This window comes from Myxozyma melibiosi (genome assembly GCF_037950935.1).
Source record: "Myxozyma melibiosi strain Phaff 52-87 chromosome Unknown BZA70scaffold_1, whole genome shotgun sequence".
In the NCBI taxonomy this organism is placed as follows: Eukaryota; Fungi; Ascomycota; class Lipomycetes; order Lipomycetales; family Lipomycetaceae; genus Myxozyma; species Myxozyma melibiosi.
The window spans coordinates 1,214,607-1,239,950 of record NW_027042915.1 but is presented as its reverse complement, the minus strand read 5'-3'; the positions used below and the strand labels follow the sequence as shown (position 1 = coordinate 1,239,950).

Here is a 25,344-nt window from a genome sequence, read left to right as displayed (position 1 = left end):
CTCCGAGCTCTAGCGGGCTTAACCAGGCAGTCTCTTTCTCTTTCCGATATGGGCCTGGAAACCGGTCTTGATACCGCTGACGGATCTTCGGCTACCGCACGACTCGCAGACCAAAAAGTAAAGACGGTTTTCTTTGGACAGATGGGTGCTGATGGACTTGCAGGTCTTGCAGGTAACGTATTCCACTACATATAGCTGTTAGAAAATCTGCTTGAAGCACAAAGAAAAAGTAAATAAGATAGGATAGGCTTACTGATATATCGTCGCAAAACGTTCTCCAGCTGCTTCTGCTGGAAACGACCCTTGATGACCAGCCGGGCGTTACCGTCGACTGAACCAGAGGTACCCAACTCAGCAAACAAGAACTGCATGACGTGCTCGTACGGTCTATGCATGCGGTCTGAAATGTCCTTGAGATTCGCGAAAATCGTCTTCTTGTTACCTTCGCGCATGACGCTCGGTGGTGGAATCTTGTACCGCTGTCCTCTCTCGCCCGCAAGCTCGGGGTTGTTGGTGCGCAGGATCTTGAAGAACCGGTGTAGCAGCTCCTCGTATGTATACTCGCGGTCACTGTTCAACCAGCTTGCCTCCTCCTCCTCGCCGTCCTCGGCACCCTCCTCGCCTTCCTTTGTAAACGTGTCGTCGTCCTCCCCGGTCTCGACAACACCGGCCTCTTCCAGTTGTTGCTCAAACTCGGAAACGTCGACAGCCGGTTTCTTCTTTTTCTTCTTCTTGGCGCTGAAATCAAAGTCCTCGACGTTCTCGTCCTCGGCGCCTTCCGGCGCTGGCGAGCTCTCCTCTGAGGTCGCAGCAGGTTTCTTCTTCTTCTTCTTCAGGTTCGCAAACATGTCGGTCAACTCGTCAACAGCCGGGTCAGCTATACACGCACGTTAGCAACTGTCCATAAGTACCGATCTACTCCACAGATTAACCATAACGAGAATTACATACCAGACTCCTCCTTGGGTGTAGACTCATCGAGATCACCAGACTCATTAAAAGACACCGCTTTGGGTTTCTTTTTCTTCTTCTTCATCGTAGGATCAAACTCCAACTACAGAGAACAATCAGCACTCTGTACAATACTGTACAAAACATCGTCACCGCCCTGCATGCAAAGCAGCACGAAGAGAAATCCTTACCGACTCATCGACCGTAGGGGTCACATCCTCAACAGACGCCATGATTGCTACTCCTCTTCTTCTTCCGTTGTTTTTAAATCCGAAAACAGTTCTTCCTTCCTGCAAGCAATGCAACAAGAAATCTCCTCTTCAGACAAAAATAACTACTCGATTAGCAGAAATTGGGTGAATCAGAACGCAATCCAGAAAGATCCTCGATTTGCTCTTTTTCACCTTTCCAGCGAAGTTTTTGCAAACTGTCGCTGACTTTTGCGACCTAACCCTGAGGGCTTGGTGTGTCATCTTTTAGGTCACGTGGAGGCTTATGACTTTGCTGCTGATGTTGCTTCGAGGATGGTTAAACGTTGTCTGAAGCTGACGAACGGTGATTGAGAAGAATAATTGAGCGAGTGAGGGCTCTGGAGGGGTTTGTTTGTGGTCTCTGGTCTGGTATGTATACGTTGATACTAGCGGGAGTCATCACCTACTGAACGACGATCCCTGCTCAGCTCCAGTACGGAATTCTCGTTTTCTCCTGTGTTCTGTTTGGGTATTTGTTTGAGGTCAGAGGGGGAGAGGAGGCATCAGTGGACTTGTACTGTATGAAGAAGAGAGAAGTCTGGTTTAAGTGGGGTGCAGGGCTATGTATTTGCTGTATTGTCAGTTACATGCGATGTATTGATCCTGTGCTGTTATCAGCATTTCGCGACTCTGTCTCAATCATCCTTATTCTTCTGTCTTGCATGATTAAAATCAATCTCATTTATTTACAATAAACATGATAAGCCCATATGTCGGTATTCAGTGGCGTTCCCGTCGCGGAGAAAGGACAGCCCTCGCGAGCGCGCTCGAACTCCTCTCTTCCAACTCTTCTCCTCCCATCTGTCTGATCCCCCTGTCTACTGTTCTACTACAAACGAGAAGTCTACGTTTATTTTTTTTTTCTTTGGGGTTTTACAATACGGACCGCCCCGCGCGCGCCCTTCTCTTCTGTCAGTTACCATTACAGAAAACAGTAACCCCGCCTACTGCCAGGACCAGTCCACAGACACATCCACAGCACAGACAGGAACGACAGAACAGAACGAGCGCGCGCGAAGCGGCTGGTGCCAGGACCGGGAAGAATGCGTTACGCATACTCTTGGCCATTACTGGCCAAGAGTTATGTGGGACTCTGCGACTCTCTCGATGTCGCCATACCCACTAAGACCCGACTCCATCCCAAGGCAGTTCATGACCTGCCCCCGTATTGCTGGTTTTGTCAATGTTGTCGCATAATCCGCTCGTCTGTCTTGTTGAGACAAAGACGGTTGGTCGCGCGGACTCTCGACACGACCGTCGCCTAACTCCATGCGACGGCGCAGCTTACCAGCCGCTATATGTGTCGAGACGCGAACAACGTAGACGTTTTGAATCCGGATGAGCAACCTGGCTTGAAGAATCTCATCGGATTGACCGCCCTGACCAACTGCGCCAGACTAACTTGATCTCGGCGTTGAAGGGGCGGCCACGCAGGGCACCGAGCCGGCAATGGAAACACAGTGTCTCCCTGAGCATGTGCATGCTCGCTCGGTACTTGCGTTGTTGCGGAGGGTGTCAGGCTCTGGGGATGCTGCGGTGCCGCCACGACGTGTCCTCCCACGTCAGCTCAAGAGCTGTGTGATCCTCGCACATAGCGCAAGAAATGTGGCGGCCCCTAGAGTTGTCTGACTTCTTCACCTAACGACATCCGCGGTCGTTAAGTTGCTCAACGTCCTTGGTCACCGGCTACCAAGGCCGTTTCTGCAGCAGTTTGCGCGGTAGAGGACCCATGCGCCTGTATAATCTCTGTTAGTTCAAAGCTCTGTATCGAAAAAGACCGGACTCACTGTATTGTTGCCGTGGTATAGAGAGATCTCAAGCTGAGCCAGTGGATACTATTCTGATCGACCACTAAGCCCGCGTCGCAGAGACGAAGGGGTGGAGCATCCTCCAGTCGTCCCGCGGGTCCGAGGGGACCTGTTCTACGGATCCAAGCAATCTACCCATACGACTCTCGTCTCTGGGCAGGATCGCTTGGGGGGTAAGTGCACAAGAAACAAAAAAGCAGCAAGAATGCCCATCAGGCAGGTACCTAAGTCGATCTATCTCTCGGACTGGAGGACGGAGGGGTATCAGAAAGCAAGGGGGATCAGACGGGTATCAAAGTCGATCTATCTCTCGGACTGGAGGACGGAGGGTATCAGAAAGCAAGGGGGGAGCTATCTAAAAACGAGCGTCGGGGGGTGGGGAGAAGAAGGGAAGAAGAGGCGGGCGCGCGAAGCGGGCGGACTTGAGTTAACGCGCGCTCGATATATTGGGGTTTCTCCATCTGGCCGAAAGTAAACAGTCAACGCGCCGCCCATTTCCCAGTTGTTCTTTCCTGTAATGGAACTATCTGTTTATGCTGTAATCTTGTGTTTTCTCGTTATTTCCTGTGTATTGTTTGGGTATCTGTTCGGGGTCTGTGTGTATTGTATGAAGAAGAGAAAAGTTCGGTTTTAGTGGGCTGTGTATTTGCTCTATTGTCAGACTCTACCGACGTGCATACTCCTCCGACCATTTCAGATCACCTCTGCTGTACGAACTCTCAACAATCATAAATCGGTTCAACACACACACATCCTTCCTCCGGAGTCACAATCAATTCTTCCGCTTGTATAATCTCGCTTGGTGCGACGGCAGATCCCAGAATGCTCCTGATCCGTGGATCGAATCCTACGCCAGAACGTAGTATCTGCTCAAGACAATCTATCCTATCCATTTCGCCATCTTCGATAGCCAGTTGCACTACTGCTTGCATGTACTCGTAAGTCTCAGGTTTGAGAGTGCCCGAGCCGTAGATAGCAGACATCTTGTTGGCTAGGTCACCGTCAGCCTTGACGTATTCGTAAAGCGCCAGGTCGTAGTCGCGCGCCTCGTAAGCTTCACGAACGGTTCTCGCTGCGGTCGTCTCGTATAACCAAGATGCGTCGTCTGCTATGTCGTATTTGATCCCGTAGAATAGCACAGGCGTACAGTTAAAACCAGCTACTGCACGTACCGATCGTGCATACACACATAGCCGTAGCGGCACCGCCCCGGATACGGAAGATGTTCATCGGAGCTACTTCGCTGCTGGAAGTAGTGATTGCCTATGCCAGGATACAAGACAAGAGTGGGGGAGCTGGTCGAGACGGTGCATAGACAGATAGAGTTCCACTCAGTTCCTAGTTCAGCTGCTCCAATTGAACGTCAGTATCTTCAACAATCCCACTTTTCTCATTATTCGGTGAAAGCAGCTACATAATTCTATCTAAGATTCGTCTGTAAATCCTTACACCGACTACTCGAGCTACGTTCTAAAAGTCGCTGTCGTTACTTCCCCAATTCAATAAATGCAATTTTCAATTAAATACACGCACGCTGCGGCTTGCCCATCAATTCCACCCGTCCAGAAACATTTGATTCTCGCATCACACAGATCATACAACATCACGACATACCCAGAATGCCTGTTTTGCAAAAGAAAATACTGCTTGATATCGGTAAGTATAAATGCATACGGAATGGCGAGGGATGTGGCCCATAAGAGATTGTTAACGGTCGTTTGTTTGCAGAGGGAACTGTCTGCTCGATCTCGTTTGTCAAAGATGTTCTCGTAAGTATCGTCAATTGCCTCGATCTACAGCACACGAAGAGCTAACTAATCCCCAGTTTCCATACTTTCTAAAAACTGTCCCCTCAGTGCTGCAACTCCACTTCACCGCAAACCCCCCTCCAGACCTACAGCCCTACATCGACGCCTTCCCTCCCACCTCCCGCACAAGCTACGACGTGCTCCACCAGCACATCCGCGAGCTCACACTCGCGGACAAGAAAGTTCCCGAGCTGAAAGGGCTGCAGGGCTACGTCTGGCGGCGCGGGTACGAGTCCGGCGAGCTCAAGGCGCCGCTGTTCGACGACGTGTATGATGCGTTCAGGATCTGGACCTCGGCGGAGTCAACGGCGGCGGAGAGGAAAGGAGTGTTTATCTACTCCTCTGGATCGGTCGACGCGCAGATTTTGCTGTTTAGTCACACGGAAAAAGGCGATCTGACGCGGGGAATTCAGGGATACTATGATACCGTCAACGCGGGGATGAAGCAGGACAAGTCCTCGTACGAGAAAATCGCGGATACGATCGCGGCCGGGGAGCAGAAAAACAATATCCTGTTTCTGAGCGATAACGTTAAAGGTGTGGTGCTCTAGCTTCTCTTTTTATTTGAAATCTGAAGGAGGCTAATATATGAATTTTTATAGAAATCGCGGCGGCCAAGGAAGCGGGACTCGAGGCGTTTGTGGTCGAGCGGCCAGGTAATGCGCCTTTGACGGACGAAGATCGTAAAGCTCATATAGTGATTGAGAACTTTTCGAGTCTGTTATAAGTCTTTGTCTTTATAGCTACTACGGTTACGAGGCGATCAAAAATGTATGATAGCATACTCATGACAAACTCACTCTACGAGGAAACAAAAGATGGTGGGACAACTAATAAATTGAGAGAATAGATAATGAGAACACCAACTTACAATTAAGATACAGAAAAGGAGACCAGTTCATATCGTGACAAAAGAAAAACATATACATAAGCAGAGGACAAAGACAAAATCGATTGAGAACAATGCAGCGCCTTATAATCAACAGGATACGCAAAAACATATAAAAAGAAGAAAGAATTTCGAGTCGTATATAACAAGTGCCGTGCGAGCGAGATAAAGCTTTTGCGGGAGCCATCTTTCTGCCAATGCTCTATTTCCTGTCTCCTTTCCTGTCCTAATTGGAAGACCAAAAAAGAAGTAAAATTATGTGACCGAGAAAAAGTGAGAGAAGCGGCTGCAATCAAGTGTAGGTCTCAATCAAAGTGTCTCTCAGCGAACCAGTGATGGCACCCTGCTGAGCATCCTGCAGCTTGAAGATACTCTCCACAACACTGAGCTCGGAAGCCGTAGTATCAAGTCCCGCGACAGCAAGCCAGTCGTTGACAACCATACCCGCGCCAACGACCGCAGAACCTCTGTTAATGCTACCAGCGACGAGCGGCACCTGGAGCAGCGACGAGAGTTCGTCCTGGTCTTGTATAGAGGTCTTGGGATGCACGATGCCGCCCTGATTGCTGAGCGCGCAGTATGACCCGACGAGCACGTTGTCTGCGATCGTCTGTCTAAACACCTCGACGCCGAGCACGTCCGAGATCAGTTCCTCGGTCTCGCGCTCGATGTCGGGGTGCACAAGCGCGACGTAGTCGTTGCAGCAGATGACGTTTCCTAAAGCCGATAGACGCTCTTCGACACGTTGGATCCGCACGCTGTCCGGTAGGGAATTTCGTAGATGCTGGAGTTCTTGGTCGGTTGTAGAGGTAGGGACTAAAAGTCCACGGCGGTTGCTAGAAGGAGATTAGAGGCGTGCTGAAAATCTTTCAGAGAGGGAGATACATACCCAGCAGTTAACCGACCGATGATTCTGGTGCCACCGATAGTGGTGTGGCAAATAGGAATGACATCTCCGAGTTCAGCCTCCAGGACACTGTTTACGGTTGTCAATAAAAGTTCTCACTCCGAAACGACGACTGAGACGACTGCGACGACTGCTACGCTTGGTCGACTAGAGGTGTGAGAATGAGAGGCACTGCTTACCTGTAAAAGTTCTCAGACGCACCAACGGCGACGAGGGAGTATGAGTTTGTCAGAGTACTGAAAACACCAATCCTAGATAAACCAGTCAGCTTCAAATTGCAGATAAATTGTAGTGCATCTGCAGCTGTAGCAGCTGTAGCAGGAAGCAGCGGATCGCAAGAAACGGAGAATTTGTCCGCGGGGAGCTTACTCGTTGGAGTTTTCAAACTGCAGGCAAGATGAGAGTTAGAAGGATGTTCAGATAGAGGATATAGTGGCAAATAGAGCGAGGAGACGCACCTGTGCGCGAACGGCCATGATGGTGAAGATTCGATGGGGGGGATGTAGGGAGTAGCTGATATCAAGAGAAAGAGGAGTCTGCTAACGAGCAAAGACAGAGAACAAGGATATATAATGCACTAGCACAAATAACCAGCAAGCCGACAACTAAACACAACGGTATCCGGCAAAAGCAGCAAATAAGAGCAGTAAAGACGATACAGAACAAATCTACACCTTCGCCAGAATTTTTTTTAAAGAGAAAACTCGCGGGCCACCGAGGGTTGAGGTTATGGGCTTTAACTGCACTGCGGCCGAGCCAAATCTGCGCCAGACGAAAATTTTGTTTATTTTGCCTTTTTTGGATGACATCATCGCGTCAGACGCGGCTGATAGTTGATGAAAAGCTGCTTGTAATAGCGTCCACCAAATGGATTTGCCCAGTGACTTATGTATAATTACTCATGGTCTATTCAAATACTATCTTGTCTATGTACAGTGCATCTATGTAATCACTTGGAAAACACAGCCTCGATCGCCTTGACCAAGAGATCAGCATGCTTCTCTTCAAACACCAGAGCTAGAAAACACAAGTCAGCACATCTCTTTTTAATCAGTCATAGACAGCAAAATACATACTTGGTCGCAGACGCACAGAGTGCGCGCCACATCCGCCAATGTTAACCCCGACAGCCTTCATATCCAGCAAAAACTGGTTGCGCGCATCAACGTCCGGCGCGTCCCACGCGATAAACGTTCCGCGTCCTTTGCCACGCAGATTGCTCATCTTTGCCGGGTACTTGGTCTGCAGCTCTGCAAGCGCGTTGTAGAGATAATCACCCACGCGAGCTGTTTGCGCGACGAGGTCCTTGTCCTTGACTTCCTTGACGATTCCGCGCGCGATGAGAGCCTTGGATGGATCGCCGCACCAGGTGTTGAACTGTCTAAACGGCTGCTGCGGTCTCAAATCGTCGAGCTCGTAAAAGAACCCAGCAGCTTGGAACTTCTTTGAAAACGTCACCATATCAGGAGGAGACGGAAGCTGCCACTGCTCGTGCGCCCAGAAGGTTCCGGTAGCTGCGACGCCGGTCTGCACTTCGTCGACAATCAGCAGCACGCCTTTCTGCTTTGTAATCTCGCGCACCTGCTGGAAAAAGTACGGCGTGGCGTGGTTGTCGCCGCCCTCGGACTGGATAGGCTCGACGACAACGGCAGCGATCGTGCCGTTCCACTCGTCGATGATCTTGGCGAGCGCGGCAAGACAGGCGTCTTCCTCCTTGCGGTTGTACTCTTCGTGGTCCTCGATCGGGTACTTGAGCGCCGGGAAGGGCGCTTTTGGCCACTTGAAGGCAGGGATGTCGAGCTTGTGGATCGGGTTTGATCGCGTGGTGGACAGCGAACCGAAGAGACGGCCATGGAAGGCCTTCTCAAACGAGAGGATCGCGAGATCGGGCGAGCCGGGGGCGGAGTTGAGCATGGTCGAGGTCTTTTCGGCGTCAGAGAAATCGACGCCTTTGCCTCTCTGCTGGAGGCGATGGTAGATAAACGCGGCTTTGTAAGCGCACTCGTTCGCATCGCTGCCCGACAGCGCAGTCCAGATCTTGTCGAGACCCGGAGGCGCGGCAGCCATGAGTCCCTCGCGCAGGATCTGCTCCCACTCGGTGCTGGGGAAGTTTCCGAGCGCAGGGCGGTTGACGATGGCGTCGATCATCTCGGGTGACTTTGCGATCTCGATCAGGGCGGGGTTGTTGTAGCCGAGCGGGATGGAGGCAATCTGCGCGTAGACGTCAAGGTAGAGGTTTCCGTCGGCGTCGCAGATGTAGTTGCCGATGCTGTGCTGGTAGTCGCAGACCATGTAGGCGGCGCGGGTGTCGTAGATCTCGCCGAGAGACTCGAGAGATTTGACGGTTTTCGGGCCGCGGAAGGGCGATACAAGACGAGGCTGCACGGGCTCGTCGGGGAAGTAGAGCGTGGCGGCAGATTTGTCGGGCATGGTGGGCGATTGAGGTGTGAGAAGAGAAGAGAAGGAAGGAGGGAGAGGAGGAGGAGGGGATTTAAAACAAAGAAGCCGATTAAGCTCCGTGAGTCTTTGAGTGAGGCGTCCGGTCCGATGCCGGTCCGACAGACGGAAGACTCAGCGCTAAATCTGAGGCTTAAGCACGGGCCATGTTATTAGTGAGAGATTATGTAATGATGGTGCGTAAGAGATTAGGTAATATTAGAGATTGAGCTCGGGGTTTCATGCTGGTAGTTTATAGTCGACACAAGCAGACAAGAGGTTGGCAGTAGTAACAAGAATTGACATATCTCTTAGCAGCTGTCGTATTCAATGCAGACACGTCCATACGCAATCCCGCACTCAAGACTAAACCGCAGACTCAGAATTCGCCGACTCAGCGGAAGAATCGGCATTTCGAGTTGAATGAAAAGCGCTCAGACGCAGCGCAGAGACGACAGCTCGGTAGCGCTCACCTGAGAGCAGTCTTTTATGTACAAAAGACAATGGCAATATATCAGTATAGTCTCTATATAGTCTTAATAACAACTAAGAACAAACAACCAAGAACAGAAACACTCGAACAAGGCCGTAGAACGCGTGGATCTGTAGTAGCGAGCCCTTGCCCTGCGACCGGACCCGCGTACACTCCTCGCTTGCTCCCCGAGCCAGCCGCTGTACCTCGACCCGACCACCTCTTCCTCCGCTCGTTCTGGTCTCGTGAGCCTGCAGACCGCTGAAATGTCCTTCGCCATCGTCCACCAGTCCCGGTAAACACCCTGCACCGGCCTGCTTCTTTTCTTCTGCATACTCGTCTCTCGAGCATCGGCACCCAGGCGCGTCGCTTGCTGCATACCTGCATACACACCACAAACAAACAATCTGATTGTCTCCTCTCTCCAACCCTTCTTCCACAACACTCTTCCCACAATGTCCTGGAGACTGACATACCTCATCTTTGTCCTTCTCCGGCTCTACTTCACACTCTCGCCTTCCTACATCCACCCTGACGAGCACTTCCAGGGTCCCGAGGTAATCGCAGGTACGCGTCCACCTCTGATTCTCTTTTTCGTCAGCAGCATTCTCGCTAACTCTACCATCTAACTCCCAGGCGAGATCTTTGGCTGGAATACTACAAAAACATGGGAGTTCACCAGCGACCAGCCGATCAGGAGTATAGTGCCGCTCTGGCTCGCGTACGGCATTCCAATGACTATCCTGAGGTGGTTTCAAGGGAGTATGTCGATCTTCTAGAAGTTGCTCGAGTAGCTGTTCTAGTAGCGATTCTAACGATATCTGCATTCAATCTAGGCGACGTTAGTCCTTATCTTGTCTACTACTGTCTGCGCATCTTCTTCTTCATCGTCTCCTTCTCTCTGGGTACGTCAGCTTCTTCACTCTTCTGCCTGATTTCGTCATACTGACCTATACAGAGGACTGGGCACTACAAGAGCTAGGCAGCACACAAAAAGTGCGAGCACATTACCTTCTCTGCGCAGCGAGCTCGTACATCACATGGACCTTCCAGACCCATACATTTTCCAACTCTGTCGAGACCGTCGTGCTGGCTTGGGCTCTGGTGCTGATCAAGCGGATATCCAGTCGCAATTTCGGGGTATGCTACTTTTTTTTTGCTGTTCAGTTGTTTGATGATGCTAATTCTGTTACCAGCACTCTTCACATTTTTGGTCTTGCGTGATGCTCGGGGTGTTGGTTTCGTTGGGCGTGTTCAATAGGATAACGTTCCCCGCGTTTCTGATCCTGCCATGTCTATATCTGGTTCCTAAACTTCTCAAGTAGTATGTCTCTCTTTTATAAATCGCGATTCATGCAAAAGCTGACAACTATAGTCCCGTGTCAATTGCACTGATTAGTGTGTCTGCGGTGTTGACATCTCTAATTGCAATTTACATCGACACTCGGTTTTACGGATCCCCTGGGATGGTAATAACCCCGCTCAACAACTTTCTCTACAATTCCGACCCCGACAACCTCGCGAAACACGGCCTGCATCCTCGATACACTCATTTCCTCATCAATCTGCCCCAACTGCTTGGTCCGTACCTCCTCTTCACGCGGCCGCAGCTCTCGATCCCATTCCTGTCGGCGCTGTCAGGCACGGCCATGCTCTCGCTCTTCCGGCACCAGGAAGCGCGGTTCCTGCTTCCCACGATCCCGCTTTATCTGACGACCGTCAAATTCCCCAACGCGCTCATGCTGCACCCCGGCCGACGGCGGATGCTGCTAGGAGTCTTTGGGGCGTTTAATTTGGCGCTCGCGATGTTGTTTGGCGTGTACCACCAAGGCGGCGTGGTGCCTACGCAGGCGGCTCACATCGGCCCACGGCTGGCGACGGCGAGCGACGTTGTCTGGTGGCGGACGTATTCGCCGCCGGATTGGCTGCTAGGCCGGAACTCGGACCTGGTTGGATATCTGCATCGCGGAGGGGTCGACAACGCGACGGCGGCGGTCGAGCTGGTGAAGAAGGCGGATGCGGGCGGTGGAGTGAGGATTTGGGATATGATGGGCTCGGACGGCGAGGTTGTTGACGCGCTGGTTGCCGAGCTCGTGAGGACGCGCGCCAAGAGCACGGACAAGGACGTGTTGGTCGTGGCGCCGCTTTCGGCGAGCGGGCTGTACAAATTCCTGGCAAACCCGGAGCTACCGTACTATCTACACCTGGAATACAGCTACGCGCAGCACATCAACATGGACGATTTCGGGGTCGATTACGAGGAGGCGCGGTACCACAAGCGGAGGCAGGGCGAGAGTGAGAGTGAGGGTGAGGAGGGGTTGGGATTTTGGGATAAGGCGCGCGCGATTGCGATGCAGAATCGGCCGGGGCTGGGGGTGTGGTCGGTCGTGATGCGCGCGGAGGCATAAAGGAGGATGGGTGGATGAGTAAAAGTCATGATACAGTTGCTTCTTTAATGAGATTTGCCTGAGATTGTTGCGGACGGTAGCAGTTTAGTGCACTGTACATAATCCGTCTCTGAATTGTATCCCAATTTATTTACAGAAATAGCAGTCATGTGGGCGATACACCGCGCAGGGGTGATGGGCAAGTAGTAGCACTTGGAACAGAGCAGATGCTCATCATCATGTCTGAACAAGCCATAAGCACACAGACATATACAGATACAGACACAGATGCAAGATAGAACATACAAAGAAGACGCAGATCTGGATCGATATCAGCTACGCAGAACCAGCGTAAACAATTAAGCTCAGGTGCGTCGGTTTTAGATTCGCCGGGTGCTGGCTAAAGTTTGCTGTATCTTCCTCGCGCTCTGTTTGCTGTACCTCTGCTTTGGCTGAGAGCTAAGAACGCCTGCTGCTGCTGCTCAAGGCGGATGAGTGGTGGTTTGTCGACGGCGCAATCTCGTCTCTGTCTGCTCTGTCTACTTTCATCGGCTCTTGTTGGCGACCAGGAGATTGTAGATGTCCAGCAGCCCACATCACAGACCGCATACCCACTCCCCCCTCCCTCCCTTCACCACCCCACCCAGCGCCCTCGACAATCCCCACCAAATCCCTTCACCACCCCTCGCTGCTATCCCATCCCTGCACGCTCCCCACCCTCTCCCCAACACGAAGCCACCGCGCGCGCGAGCAGCTGAGGCAAATCGCTCTGCGGTCTGGAATACAGACGGCACGCGTGCATTGGCGCGAACCCTAAACGTTCCTGATTTGGGCGGTGTACTTTGGCGGTGCGTACTCTGCTTTGGTTTACCGTGCACTTGGTTTCTCTTCTCGGATACATTCACTGCTTCCTTTGCCTCATTCGACGATCGAGTATTGTGTCGACGATCAAGTATTGTTTAGTGGGCAGATCTGTGACTGTTTAGAGAAACTATTTAGACAAAGAAAACTATTCAAAAGAGGAAAAACGCCTATTTGCTCCATTTTAAAATCTCGTACACTCTTCATCCGTCCCTGATATCACCACCCAAACACAAACGAAAACACAAACAATACATAATGCATAACTACGTCCTCCCCACAAGCTCCTTAAGCAACGGATTCCGTCTCCGCTTCAACGTCCTCGTCATACTGTTGGACATATAACCCGGGCTTGTCTCCTTGTGTTGCTGCTGCTGCTGCGGAGGAGGAGGAGGAGGAGGAGGGTAGATCATCGGGTTTTGGGCTGGTCTCTGGTCGTTTAGCGGCGGCGGAGGGGGAGGCGCGTGGTACATGTTTGAAATCGGCACTTGGTGCGTGTACTGCGGGAGAGGTTGTTGATATTGTTGTTGGTAGATAGACTGTGGTTGTTGTTGTTGTTGTTGTTGTTGCTGCTGTTGCTGCTGTTGGCGCGGATCATACGCAGGTTGGTATTGATTTGAATAATCCGCAGGCGCATGATACTGTGGTGGCTGCTGCTGCTGTGGCGGAGGAGGAGCGTTGGCGTAATAAACACCAGGCTGCTGAGCAGGAGCAGGAGTAGGAGCAGGAGCATACGGCAAAGGCTGCTGCATCACCGGAGTCCCAGCCTGTATCTGCGGAGGAGGCTATTGCACACATGTAAAGTTAGTACACGCACTCAACACAGTATGAAAAAGATGGAATTAACGCACATTGTGGTACTGCTCTTGAGCGGGCAGTTGGTAATATGCCTGGCCTGGCGGCGGAGGCGGTGGAGGAGGCTGCGGGTACTGGAACGACTGTACCGGCGCAGGCGGGTAATACTCTGCGCCATACTGCTGCTGCTGCTGCGGTGGTGGTGGTAATTGCTGCTGTTGAGGTGGTGGTGGAGGTGGAGCTTGTTGTGCAGGGCCGCTGTATTGTCGCTGATGCTCGGGATACGACGGGTAATACTGCCCGTCCGCATAGTACATCGCAGGCGGTCGTGCATATGAATTCGGCTGCGGAGTAGCGTACATGTACTGTGACGCCGGCTGATAAGCCTGCGCTTGCTGCTGCTGCTGCTGTTGAAGCTGAGGAGGAGGAGGATATTGCTCTGCATGCATCAGCATCGGGGGTTGGCGATCTTGCGGCGGCATGTGCTGCTGTGGAACGGGGTTATGTCCCACGACTGGCGGCTCGTGAGGCAACGGCATCATTCTCTGGACGCCGTCATAAGGGGCTTGGTGTTGAGGTGGGAAAGGGCTGGATCCCGGTTGAGCCGGGTAGGCATCTGGGATGTACTGCTGCCGCACGTCTTGCTGTACAGGAGGAGGAGCATAGTACGTCTGCTGAACAGGAGGCGGCAGCGGCGCTGGTTCAAGTTGTGGGACCGACGCCGGCGTAAATAGCTGCTGAGTCGCCAGTCGCGGTGGACTAGTTTGTCGCTGCAGTGCCTTCTGCACTCGTTGATTCTGCGAGTCGGTCTGCGAGTCCGGCGACGGATACACATGTAGCGACGACTTGTCATCCTGGAACTTGCCCGCGCCCACAGCAGCAGCAGCAGACAGCGGCTGCTCTGTGTTCATCTCTGCTGCGACCTGCTGCTCTGCGCCGCCGTCAACTTCGATCGCCGCAGAATACAGGCCAAACATCGCATCCTTCAGCGGCTCAAGATGCCTACTCGCGTCCAGCAATTTCGACGCCGCCGCATTCATAAACATCGAATGCTCGTCCGTCTCCAGCTTTGCGCTGACGACGGAGGCTTCGTCGGAGTCGGAGGAGGATTCGTCTGATATAGGGGTCAGTGTTGATCTCGGGACCGGTGCAGAGGAAGCGGACGGCGGCGGTTTTCTGAATAGCTCGAGATCGCTTTCGATTTCTTCTGAAGTCAGGCTCGAGATCTCCACTCCTTCAGTCAAAGATCTGATTCTCTTGCGGGGCGGCAGACCGTCTGCGATAGTATCAACAGCCGCCGCTTTCCGCTTCATCGTCATCTCGCCAACCACGGCATCTTCCTCTTCATGATACACCAAAGCCTCATGCTGAAGCCTCTCGATCTTGGCCGCCGTCTCGGCGATCATGCGCTGCTGAAGCTCGCTGCGCTGCCGCAGAAACTGGCGGTGAATAACCTCTCTGGCTCCGACCGTTACACGCTGGATCCGTCGTCGCTCGAGCGCACGCCGTTGCTCTGCTCTGAGCACTTTGCGGGCAAGGTGCTCGCGGTACGGAGCGAGGAAGAAGTCGAGCGAGGAGACGGCGTCGTTGTGGGTGCTTGAGGGTGCAGTCAGGGCGCCGTATTGGCGGTCGACGCGGGCGGTGAAGAGGTCGAGGAGTCGGTTTGTGAACTTTGAGTGCAGGGACGAGAGCATTGCCTGTCGCCGTTCGATTGCGCCAAACTGCTCCGAGTGCATGAAGTTCTCGCCTGGGTGTGAAGAAGAGTGTCAGTTTGCTCGGCAGCAAATGCAAAGCAGCGCAGATGATAGAAAGAGGAGAAGAAGACTCACGATTCTTGTCTGCGACGCTCTTGCGGGTCGACGACGAAGGAGGGCGCTCGGGGTCAGGAGTGGTAGCGGAGTCGGTCGCTGCGTCGGGCTGCGAGGACTGCCGCTTGCGAAGTGAGCCGGCCATGCTGTGTGCTGCAGGGAGCTCTTGACAGACGCAGGCTCAAAAGAAGAAAGAGGAAGAGAAGGAAGAAGAGGAGGATGAGGAGGGGCAGAGAGAGGTGAAGTGGACGAGAAGAGAAGAAGAACTCGAGTCTGGCGGTCTACGCGAGACGAGGATTGGAAGGTTTTAGGGAAAGAGTACCGGACCAGCGTACTAGATATGAAGTGGATCTCGGCCGGTTCAGATCCCGTTCGACGGCTCTCTTTCGCGGGGGCTCAGAAACACCTGCGCTGGTTGATATGTGGCCTAGATAGACTGAACAGATCGACGAGCACGGTCTCCTGCCTGCTTCACCAGGAGCAGAGGTGGTGAGGGAGAATGGGTGCTGTCATGCCGCCTGCCGGCAGGAAAAGGGTACGAGCGTAGGTACAGGATGGATTGAGTTTGAACTAGTACCCGCCCTGAGCATAGTGCAGCTTCACCGCTCCGCTACGGAGAAGCTGGCAATGCGAAGAGGGATGGTGAAATGTAGAGACACGTAGACTGAAAGCTTTATTGCATATATCTATAGTCTAATAACCTTTCCAGCCTCTGAGAAGAAACCGGCAGAGCAGGAGGGGGTACCGGCAGCAATCTGGCACCAAGTAAAATAGAGTTCATTAGTGTTTCGCCAGGGCCATCGCCATCGATATACAATCAACAGACAGCGACAGATGCTGTATATCACGTCCGGATAAGGAGGATAAGCAGTAGAGAACCACAGAGAGAAGAAGTAGATATCCAGTCCAGCACAGCTCAGTCTCGAGACACCGACGAGCAGCAGCGAGGCAGCGGGAGGCCAAAGCCGGAGAAAGAGAGGGTCCTGCGCAGATTTCTTCGGAGGCCACGCAGTCGACTGCCAGACACACAGACTCGGGCTCGGACTCAGACCCTCACAGCCGCGTCTTCGCCATCACAGCCACTTTTGCGCGTTGGTGATGTCACGCACGCACCTGGCTATTGGTAGACCCCTCGTCGCGCAGGGTAACCCCACCGCCTCGCCCGCTCTCATCTCGCACGCTTCCATCACGGTCTGCCTCCGACCCCCGCGAACCAGCTACAATCCCCAATTCAAGTCTTCATCCCCTCTTCCACTACATAGCACAGCATGGTCAAACTCACCTCCTCGGACGGCGAGACTTTCACAGTTGGTATGTCGGCCCACTCCTGCTCCGGCTCGTGCTCTCCCCTGGCCTTCAAATGCGGCGGCATGCGATATTCCAGAGCTTGACTCCTGCCTATCTTCTTTCTCTTGATTCTCTTGAGACAATGGTCTTTCTAGTGCTTCTACTAACTTGACTAATATTTCAGAAAAGGATGTTGCTGATCGATCAATCCTGATCAAGAACATGATCGAGGGTACGTTGCCAGATTCCTGCTCGTTCCATCAACCTCCTGTCCACCTCCCATACTAACCACCCCGCTCCCCACAGACGTCGGCGATGCCTCCACCGAGATCCCCATCCCCAACGTACGCTCTCCATTTCTATCTTATTCTTATACTAGAACAGTCACTGACCTCTCGCACAGGTCACCGCGAACGTGCTCAAGAAGGTGCTTGAGTGGTGCGAGCACCACAAATCCGACCCCGTCCCCGTGAGCGACGACGACAATGACTCCCGCAAGAAATCGACCGATATCGACGAGTGGGACCAGAAGTTTATGCAGGTCGACCAGGAGATGCTGTTTGAAATCATTCTCGTACGTATTACCACTCTCTTGCTCTCTATAACGCTCTACTGACACTCCGGCGATAACTGCAGGCCGCAAACTACCTCGACATCAAGGCGCTACTAGAAGTCGGCTGCAAGACCGTCGCAAACATGATCAAGGGAAAATCGCCCGAGGAAATCCGTCGCCAGTTCAACATCCAGATGGACTTCACGCCCGAGGAAGAGGCCCAGATCCGCAGAGAGAACGAGTGGGCCGAGGACAGGTAGTTTCAATGATTTCAAAAAGATGATCCTCGCTTTCCTCTTCTCCTTGCTGTTTCGTCTCTTCATCTTTGTGTTTTGGTTTGCGTTTGGTGTGGACGGGGTGGGTGCTGGTAGGCAATCATAGCCTCAGCAGCTTGTTTCGCGCACATCATCCGTTTGGGTGCTTTCCTTTATGTTATCGCTGGTAGTTATCATTGCAATCGCTGGTCTTTCTCTTATATTATATCTATTCTGTATTTATCCGCTCGATACGCTTCTCTTGAAATCCTACTTAACCTCGCTCCTCTGATCTCCATCAGCTTCTTCACCTTCCACCCCTTAATTCCAAGCCCCAGCACTCAATCAATCAATCAATCAAAAACCACACCCTGCAAAATTCCAATCACTGTCACAATCACTAGCCCGTCTCTACTTAATGACAATAATTTAGAGTGTTCCGCGATTGACTTGGCCCACAACAGCACGGCAGATAGACGCGAGCAAGTTGCATTTCTTGAGTTGGTTATTATCCCGATTGCTAATGTAATGTAAACAAAATCAGCAATTTTATTCGCACGTTCTTCAGAGCTTATGCTAGAGTATATCATTGGAGAATGACTGGTATTAAAATCAAAATTAGAAACACAACGTCGCCAAGACTATTTATACATCACGCAAAATTCACATTTTATAAAAGCACAATGATAAATACAACTACACACCACAGCAGACAAACATTTTAGCTAAAAAGATAGCTGTCGCGCCAGTGACTGAATATGATGGACTAGTCAGGGCGGGAGAAATAGCGCGTTTACCACTTCCACCACCATAACCACCACGGCTTAGTCGTAGTCTAGAACCCAGAGCCGGAGTAAGTAAAATGTCTTCTATAGCAAGAAAGGAAACTCCAACAAGAACGAAGAAAGAAAGAAAAAAAGCAATGATAGGAGAAAGAAGAAGGGGGCTCATACAGTATGATTATGACCGGACGAGGATGTAGTAGTACTCGTGGGAGAAGTGGTGATGGAGATCGAAGAAGAGGAAGCGGAGGAGCTCAAGATTGATGAGGAAGTGATGGGTGCGGGAGTTGAGACTGCGGACGAAGACGCGGGGGAGGAGGAGATCGTCGAGGTTGAGAGGGTCGATGGGGTCGAAGAGGGAGCGGCGGGGATGGATGAGGAGGTCGGAGGGAGGGTTGAGTACGACGAGGGCGACTCTGAAGAATCTAACGAGGATGACGCAGAGGACAGGAAAGACGAGGAGGACTCTGAGGACATGAAAGACGAGGACACCGATGCAGACGCGGAAGACGCAGAAGACGGAGCCTCAGACGAGGAAGAAGGAGCCTCAGACGAAACAGAGACAGTTCCGTCCTCAGCAGAGCGGTACCAGTACTTCTCAGGATCCTGCAAGCACTCGCCGACCGTGACGACTAAAGAAGAAGTTAGCAACGTTCGACACCAAAAAGTGCAAATATCAGAAAATTACAGTTATATCCAAGTCCCTGCATGTACTCGAGCATGTAGCCAGTCAAATTGTACACCGTTTGCCAGTGAATATCATGCGCGATGGAGAGCATATCAGTTTCCGAAACATCGAGGCCGTTCATTTGATCATACACCGCGTCCTTGCTGAGCTGGATGGTATCGGCCGTGGTATGCAGATAATCCTGGGTGTCGAGATCAAACAAAACAGCATGATATCCGAGCTCCTCCATCACCGCCAGACAGGCGTCACCGCACGCGGAATACGGCGGCCGGAAGTAAGTCGGGAACTTTCCGATGATAGACACGAGCGCGATCTCGTTCTTGTAGAGCTCGTTGCGCATCTGATACGGCGCGAGCTCGTCAAAGTTCGCGTGCGACCACGAGTGCGACGCGATCTGGTGGCCGGCCGCGTAGGTCTTCTTGATCACGTCGGCCCAGTAGAGATCGATCTCGCCCTTGCCGTTGTTGTTGCCGGTGATGAAGAACGTGGCTTTGGCGGAGTAGTTTGCGAGGAGGTCGAGAAGGTCGCTGGTGTAGGTGTAAGGGCCATCGTCGACTAGAGCTAGTTAGACCTGAACTACAGAATAAAAGAAAGAGGAGGACATACAAGTAAGGGCAATGTTTCCTGCGTCATGGCAGTCTTCAATGATAGATCCAAAAGGAACATCGCCAAAGAGCGTACGAACGACGGAAGAAGTGTTGGTGCCGGCCGGAATAGTATCAGCATCGCAGTCGCCGTATCCAGACAGACAGCCCGGCGACGCGCAGTAACCGGAAGTCGATCCACAGTATCCAGCACCGGAGCAGCACTCACCAGTAGGACAGGTGTAGCCGTTATTACTCGGACCACAGGTTCCATCCGGCGAGGTTCCGCCCGAGGCCGCAGGCGCGCCCGCCGAGGCGGTTCCGCTCGCGGCCGCGCTGCAGGAGCCAAAGTCGGACTGGCAGCCAGTGCCGCAGTAGTCGGTGGTGTTTCCACACCAGCCGTTCGCCGAGCAGCAGGAGCCGGTCGGGCAGATGAAGCCGCTTGTGCCGCCGCAGCTGTTGTCAGGCGAGACGGTGCCGGCGTAGTCGCCGGGGTCGGCGCAGGTGCCAAAGTCTGCCTGGCAGCCGTCGACGCAGTAGTCGAGGGTGGTGCCGCACCAGCCGCTGGCGGAGCAGCAGGCGTTGTCGGGGCAGGTGTAGTTGTTTGTGCCGCCGCAGGAGTTGTCGGGGCTTAGGACGACGTCGCGGGCGACGAGGTCGAGACGCGCGAGGTGGGGGGAGGGGCGCGACGCGACGAGGGACGCGAGCGCGAGGAGAGAGATGGCTTTCGCAGACAGCAGCATAGCAGAGGAGGTCCAGATGATGAGCAGCAATAGCAGCAGAAGCAGGAGCAAAGACAGAAGCAGAAGCAGAAACAGCAGAAGGGGTATAGGAGGGTATAAATAACAGAAAAAACGCGAGCCAGACGACCTCGGGACCATTCCACAGTTTTGTTTTTTTTTCCCTTTTTTCCTCTGTTGACGTCGGAGGGGTCTTGGAACGGCCACGCCCAGCCGCGTTAAGCTCGAGCCTCAGCCGTACGAATGGAATCGCGGGATGCACATGCGCAGGAATCAATCTAAAATAGCCGGGAATGCGCGTTTGGAGGGCGGGCAAGCGAGCGAGAAGGGGCTGGTGAGAATATGAGGGAGGATGACATGAGGAGTGGATGCGTGTTGAGTAGACATGTGAATACAAGCTGCTGTATTCTATATCTCTATATCTCTATATCTCTGATATGTCTGATATGTCTGATATGTCTCTTATATCTGTCACATCTCTTATATCGCTGCTATACACTAATCCTCAACCATCAGGGCTCTTGACTGCTGATCGCTGAGATGGGGCTCACAGTTGATTCTGGTGCCCGAACCCGAGCAACTTCGGATATTCGCGCCTTTCAAAGTACCCGCGTAAATGCTCCAAAAGGCGACTTAAAATAACAAAACCAATGAAACAAAACAAGATCGAACTTTCCTGTGCGTTTTTTGTCTTACTTTTGTTCTGGTTTGTTTACTTTTACATGTTTAACCACTTGTCGTATTATCAGTACACATACGCTCCTCCTCTATCATCTCACCCATCATGCTCTCTCTATCCTACTCGTAGTCCGTCTGCGCGGTCTCCCACATCCACGCGTTCCGCCACCGCCTCACCGGCCGCGTCTCTTCCAACTCAATCGCCCGCCAGTACGGCCCCCGCACCCGGTCCACATCCCCTACTGCCTCATACACCTGCCCCAGCAGCATCCACACCTCCGGCGAGTCCCACCCGGTAAGCCGCGACGCCGTCTCCAGCAGCACAAACGCCCGGTCCCGCGCCATCGGCTGCTCCTCCTCCGGCAGCGAGATCAGCACGTTGGCGAGCCCGATGATCGCCGGAACGTAGTCTATCGACACCGTCAGCGCCGCCTCGAACGCCTCCAAGGCCTCGCGAGACAGCTGCTGCGCTTGCATAAGAAATCCACGCTAAACCACGCTTCGTCAGTAAGCCGCACATCAACGAAAATCAAAGACAATCATAAACTCACCTCCGCAAACGTGTCCTCCTTCGCACCGCCCAGCTGCGTGGCCTCCGTGATCGCAGTCGCGCTCTCCGCCCACCGTCCTCCTCGCCGAAACAACCCCGCGACCAAAAGCCAGATATCCCGCAGACACTGCATACTAATCGTCTTCAACTCGGCGTCGTCAACACTCAGACTGTTGCGCAGCACTCGGTTCGCGCCTCCTCTGTTCTTCTCGATAATCGCCGCCGCAGTCACCGGCACCCGGGCCACCGACTTTGCCGACCGCCGCGACGAGATCGACACGTCCGACAACCGCCTTCTGATCGAGCGAGGTATTATCAGACTCCGCTTCGACATCATACTCTTCGGTCTCGGAGACGACTTGCGCACCTCGGCCAGGATCTCCGCCGGAATCGATGTCCCCGTCGACAGCTTCTCCTGCGGCAGTCGCTCGAGCTTGTCGTTGCTCACCGGCTCTGTGACCTCGTTATCCTCCTCCGAGTCGGCCTCGGAATCACTCTCTGTAGACTCGTCGTCTAAGTACGCGCTACTCCGCGGTGTTACCTGGATAGTCGGCGGTGCCGCCGCGGGCACAATCGCATTGCGCTTCTTCTCCGGCGTCCGCGGCACCGAAATCGTAGACGTCGAGGCCTCGTGGATCTGCGACTCAACCGTATCCTCATCCCACGTGAATAAATCATTGTAAACCGCAAACAGTCCGTCAGACACCTGCTCAAGCGCAGCCTGCACGCCCTCCACCGCCTCCGTGAGCGCAATCTCAGTCATGCGCACCTGCAGCACAAGTCGCTTATCCGGCAGCGTCATGCGCCTCCGCAGCGAGTCCTCGCCCGCCGTATCGCGCACCGCAGTCCGACAAACCTCTCTGGCCTCGACAAGCGTCTCGTTGCGCGCCGACAGCGCCAGCGCAAGCACATGCGCCGCGCCGAGGTGCGTTGAATCCAGCGCGAGTGCGATGCGCGAGAGCTCGATCGCGCCGGCTAGGTCTTGGAAGAACTCGCCCCGTAGTAAAGCGTGCTCGTAATGCGTGTCGGGGCTGCCAGAGAAGTGTGCGCGCGCGCTCTCAAACGACCCGTTCGCAGTCTCTGCTCGCTCTGTCCGGGTTTTGGCGTCGAGTGCGTACCGCGCTGCCAGCGCGTAGGCAGAGCCGTGCGCGGTCCATGCCGTCGCGACGACTTTTGAGATCTCGGGGTCTTCGATTTTTTCCTTTGTTGATTCGTCTGTGGTAGTGGCTGCTGCTCCGGTCTGCGAGACGGCCACATCTATCCAATCCTTGAGACCATCAGCCCGAGCACGAGCCTTGTCAGCGTCGCGCACATGTCGGCAAAGCATGACAACACCTTCGGTCGCAGTCCGCAAAGTCATGAGCGCATCGTCGACGTCGACAAAAGACGATCCCTTGACGGCCATCAACCGTCCCTTGTCTGCAAACTCGAGATACGTATTCAGCGCCCTCTCGGCGTCGGTGTAGTTACCCAGCGCAATCAAGACTGTCATCAAGCACCGCAGGATAGGCTGGCACTGATACGTCTTCGCCGCCGCTCTGTACAGAAAATCCGCCAGCGCCCGCGCGGTCACGCTGTCGTTCTGGCCCCGCTTCAACCAGGACTGAACCGCCTTCTCGGCGTAGGACACCAGGTTCGCGTCGTTGGGCTCGCCGGATCGGGGGAACGTCGCCTGCCGCAGCAGCTGTGCCGACGTCGCCGGGTCAAACGACTGCAGCGCCATTAAATGAGAAGTATGAGAATTAATGGCAGATCAATTGCGGAGTTCAGTCGTTTCTGACAATCGATTGTACGCTTCGAGGACTCGAAAATGGCGGTGCGCGTGGCAGTGAGACGGACGCGGGCCGGGTAATTCGCGGCTCCTCCTTCTGCTGATCTCTGATCTGATCTTGATCTCTTTCATGCTACTCTACATCTATTCGCTTTCTGCCTCTTTTCTTACTGTTCTTTATATTTATCACTACTGACTGTTTTCTGACTATAATGGAAGTAACGCCCTCCGCTGAAGTACAAAACGAAGGTGCAGCTGCTGCATCGCAGGACGCGACCTGTCTAGCACGCGCGAGCACTGACGGCGACCAGCAATCTGATTCGCAGCTGCTGGCCAAGATCTCAGAAGGCGAGGCGGCTGAGCTTGTCGAGCTTACGTTTACTGAGAAAGAAAAGTCTGCTGCGGCGACAGACTCTGTGGTGGTCGATGGCGGTGATGCTGAAGAAGCCGAGGAGAGTGGTACGGTTGAAGAGGTCGCGGCTGTTGCGGACGCGACTGTCGCAGATGCTGCTGCTGAGGATGCAATTGAGACAGACGCGGTTGTTGAGGAGACTGTTAAAGAGTCTGTTGAAGAGATTGTCGAAGAGATAGAGACCGCAGAAGAAAAAGTAGATGAAGCGGTTGTTGTTGATAAATCTACGACCGGCGACGCGTCTGATGACGCGACGACGGAAGCGACTGCAGCTGCAGTTGCTGAGGAGAGTCTAAAGGCAAAAACTCCCGATGCTGAGATTGTTCCTGAAAGCTCCGAGGTCTTTACTGAAGAGAAGGTTGCAGGGGAGATCGGTGCAGAGGAGAGCGTTGCAGAGGAGAGCAAGGCCGAGGCTGAAGTTGTGGAAGAGTCTACCAAAGAGCCTATCAAGCAAGAGTCAGATGAAGCTCAGGCTGCTGATGTGTCTGGTGCACCAGCCGAAGCTCAAGAGATCGCAGACACTATTCCTACAGACGCAGACTATCAGTCTGCGAATGCCTCGTTTGCGAGCCAACAACCTCCGATGAACTCAGACGAGTCCGAAGAAGAGTGCGATGTGACTCCTCGGTCGAGACCTCCGAGTGTGGTGAAGCAGGATATCTCATTGGAGGACATGGTGTTTGACGGCGAGACGACAATCCAGAGCGATATCGATGCTGATGTGGCAGCATCCAGCAAGGCAGCGAAGAGCTCTTTGGTGTTTGATCCGTTCAATTCTCTGCCGGTGATGGGAGCAAAGGCGGCGCGAAAGGCTGAGGAGGACGGCGCGGAGATTTCAGAGACGAAGAAGGTGAAATTGACAGAGAAGGAGGATGAGGTGATTACGACCGAGACTCCTGTGGGCCTCAATGCGATTATCGAGGCAAAGGTAGGTACGTGAGCGGTTTGATTTGGGAGGGGGAGGGGGAGGGGGCGGGGTGGAGAGCGGGGGAGGAGATTGAGTTGACTAATTAAGCTTTTTGATGGGACGGAGTAGGAGGACGCGATACGACAGCGGATAATCAGGAAGACGGAGCTGCGGAAGCAGCTGGAGACGCAGTGCGCGGAGGAGAGCGCAAAGCTAAAGTCTGTTTGTGTTTACTGACTGAGTGAGAAGTTGTAGTGTGCTTACTGCGTTGCGAATGGCGCTATTTTATTTTATAGGAATCCGGATGCGGCACAGACGATTAAACGACACATCGAGTTGCTGAAAGGATACAACACGATTCGAGATATCGGAGTTGGACTGTTGGGAATGGCAAGAGCGCTGTTGAATGTTGTGATCTTTGGGGGATGTGCGTGGAGGGATGAGAGAGGGATGATGGGTGCATGATGCAGGATGCTAACGAAGAGATTATGGTTTAGATTGCGGACACGAGGGGAGTTCGAGTGGCGGAGGTGATGCAGGAGTTTGGCCTTGATGTGAAGGATTAGGGTGGAAGGGTCAAATAGTTGCTATTGATTGCTGATTGCTGATTGCCGATTGCTGGTTGCCGGTTGCTTGGAGAGGTGATTGCTGTGGGGAAAGAGAAGGGTCAGGTAGTCTGAGTCTGTGGCTGTGAGGTAGCGAAATACAGTTGCGTTGAAAAGCGATGATCAGAGAGCATGTGGATGAGGGAGTGGGAGTGGGAGT

At 53.2% G+C, this 25,344-nt stretch overlaps 12 protein-coding genes across 12 annotated transcripts; 5 read left to right on the top strand and 7 right to left on the bottom strand.

Annotated features, from left to right (window-relative positions):
• Positions 1 to 18: 18 nt before the first annotated feature.
• BZA70DRAFT_234646 (translational initiation factor 2 beta) lies at positions 19 to 1,036 on the bottom strand (the record flags this gene model as incomplete). Its single annotated transcript, XM_064910306.1, has 3 exons — positions 19 to 185; positions 254 to 877; positions 952 to 1,036. The coding sequence occupies 3 exons, from the start codon at positions 1,034 to 1,036 to the stop codon at positions 19 to 21; spliced, it is 876 nt and encodes a 291-aa protein (XP_064770542.1).
• Positions 1,037 to 1,344: 308 nt separating this feature from the next.
• BZA70DRAFT_271494 (uncharacterized protein) lies at positions 1,345 to 2,157 on the top strand. The gene has a single exon (XM_064911489.1). The coding sequence runs from the start codon at positions 1,724 to 1,726 to the stop codon at positions 1,895 to 1,897; it is 174 nt and encodes a 57-aa protein (XP_064770541.1). The 5' UTR covers positions 1,345 to 1,723; the 3' UTR covers positions 1,898 to 2,157.
• On the bottom strand, positions 2,021 to 2,376 carry BZA70DRAFT_271492 (uncharacterized protein; the record flags this gene model as incomplete). The annotated part of the gene is made up of 2 exons (XM_064911488.1): positions 2,172 to 2,376; positions 2,021 to 2,146 (listed from the first exon to the last, which is right to left on the bottom strand). The coding sequence occupies exons 1-2, from the start codon at positions 2,268 to 2,270 to the stop codon at positions 2,021 to 2,023; spliced, it is 225 nt and encodes a 74-aa protein (XP_064770540.1). The 5' UTR covers positions 2,271 to 2,376.
• A 2,197-nt stretch (positions 2,377 to 4,573) lies between these two features.
• BZA70DRAFT_271487 (HAD-like domain-containing protein) lies at positions 4,574 to 5,667 on the top strand. Its single transcript, XM_064911487.1, has 4 exons — positions 4,574 to 4,666; positions 4,739 to 4,779; positions 4,836 to 5,355; positions 5,421 to 5,667. Exons 1-4 carry the CDS (start codon positions 4,630 to 4,632, stop codon positions 5,543 to 5,545), a joined length of 723 nt encoding a protein of 240 aa, XP_064770539.1. The 5' UTR covers positions 4,574 to 4,629; the 3' UTR covers positions 5,546 to 5,667.
• On the bottom strand, positions 5,668 to 7,344 carry BZA70DRAFT_271483 (translation initiation factor 6). Its single transcript, XM_064911486.1, has 5 exons — positions 7,073 to 7,344; positions 6,984 to 7,000; positions 6,794 to 6,865; positions 6,597 to 6,683; positions 5,668 to 6,543 (listed from the first exon to the last, which is right to left on the bottom strand). Exons 1-5 carry the CDS (start codon positions 7,088 to 7,090, stop codon positions 6,000 to 6,002), a joined length of 738 nt encoding a protein of 245 aa, XP_064770538.1. The 5' UTR covers positions 7,091 to 7,344; the 3' UTR covers positions 5,668 to 5,999.
• Positions 7,345 to 9,151, bottom strand: BZA70DRAFT_271481 (4-aminobutyrate aminotransferase). Its single transcript, XM_064911485.1, has 2 exons — positions 7,691 to 9,151; positions 7,345 to 7,631 (listed from the first exon to the last, which is right to left on the bottom strand). Exons 1-2 carry the CDS (start codon positions 9,042 to 9,044, stop codon positions 7,564 to 7,566), a joined length of 1,422 nt encoding a protein of 473 aa, XP_064770537.1. The 5' UTR covers positions 9,045 to 9,151; the 3' UTR covers positions 7,345 to 7,563.
• Positions 9,152 to 9,882: 731 nt separating this feature from the next.
• Positions 9,883 to 12,209, top strand: BZA70DRAFT_16599 (glycosyltransferase family 22 protein). Its single transcript, XM_064909828.1, has 6 exons — positions 9,883 to 10,089; positions 10,159 to 10,284; positions 10,359 to 10,427; positions 10,481 to 10,662; positions 10,719 to 10,846; positions 10,898 to 12,209. Exons 1-6 carry the CDS (start codon positions 9,978 to 9,980, stop codon positions 11,928 to 11,930), a joined length of 1,650 nt encoding a protein of 549 aa, XP_064770536.1. The 5' UTR covers positions 9,883 to 9,977; the 3' UTR covers positions 11,931 to 12,209.
• Positions 12,210 to 12,954: 745 nt separating this feature from the next.
• On the bottom strand, positions 12,955 to 15,782 carry BZA70DRAFT_16633 (uncharacterized protein). The gene is made up of 3 exons (XM_064909832.1): positions 15,395 to 15,782; positions 13,622 to 15,312; positions 12,955 to 13,555 (listed from the first exon to the last, which is right to left on the bottom strand). The coding sequence occupies exons 1-3, from the start codon at positions 15,516 to 15,518 to the stop codon at positions 13,037 to 13,039; spliced, it is 2,334 nt and encodes a 777-aa protein (XP_064770535.1). The 5' UTR covers positions 15,519 to 15,782; the 3' UTR covers positions 12,955 to 13,036.
• A 742-nt stretch (positions 15,783 to 16,524) lies between these two features.
• BZA70DRAFT_16478 (Skp1 family, dimerization domain-containing protein) lies at positions 16,525 to 17,647 on the top strand. The gene is made up of 5 exons (XM_064909816.1): positions 16,525 to 16,684; positions 16,845 to 16,892; positions 16,967 to 17,004; positions 17,064 to 17,234; positions 17,321 to 17,647. Exons 1-5 carry the CDS (start codon positions 16,642 to 16,644, stop codon positions 17,471 to 17,473), a joined length of 453 nt encoding a protein of 150 aa, XP_064770534.1. The 5' UTR covers positions 16,525 to 16,641; the 3' UTR covers positions 17,474 to 17,647.
• A 767-nt stretch (positions 17,648 to 18,414) lies between these two features.
• On the bottom strand, positions 18,415 to 20,264 carry BZA70DRAFT_234034 (uncharacterized protein; the record flags this gene model as incomplete). The annotated part of the gene is made up of 3 exons (XM_064910283.1): positions 18,415 to 18,881; positions 18,938 to 19,492; positions 19,544 to 20,264. 3 exons carry the CDS (start codon positions 20,262 to 20,264, stop codon positions 18,415 to 18,417), a joined length of 1,743 nt encoding a protein of 580 aa, XP_064770533.1.
• Positions 20,265 to 21,007: 743 nt separating this feature from the next.
• BZA70DRAFT_16471 (uncharacterized protein) lies at positions 21,008 to 23,300 on the bottom strand. The gene is made up of 2 exons (XM_064909815.1): positions 21,491 to 23,300; positions 21,008 to 21,428 (listed from the first exon to the last, which is right to left on the bottom strand). Exons 1-2 carry the CDS (start codon positions 23,210 to 23,212, stop codon positions 21,060 to 21,062), a joined length of 2,091 nt encoding a protein of 696 aa, XP_064770532.1. The 5' UTR covers positions 23,213 to 23,300; the 3' UTR covers positions 21,008 to 21,059.
• Positions 23,301 to 23,472: 172 nt separating this feature from the next.
• Positions 23,473 to 25,145, top strand: BZA70DRAFT_286855 (Swi5-domain-containing protein; the record flags this gene model as incomplete). Its single annotated transcript, XM_064913902.1, has 4 exons — positions 23,473 to 24,600; positions 24,709 to 24,797; positions 24,876 to 24,990; positions 25,077 to 25,145. 4 exons carry the CDS (start codon positions 23,473 to 23,475, stop codon positions 25,143 to 25,145), a joined length of 1,401 nt encoding a protein of 466 aa, XP_064770531.1.
• Between the last annotated feature and the right edge of the window lie 199 nt (positions 25,146 to 25,344).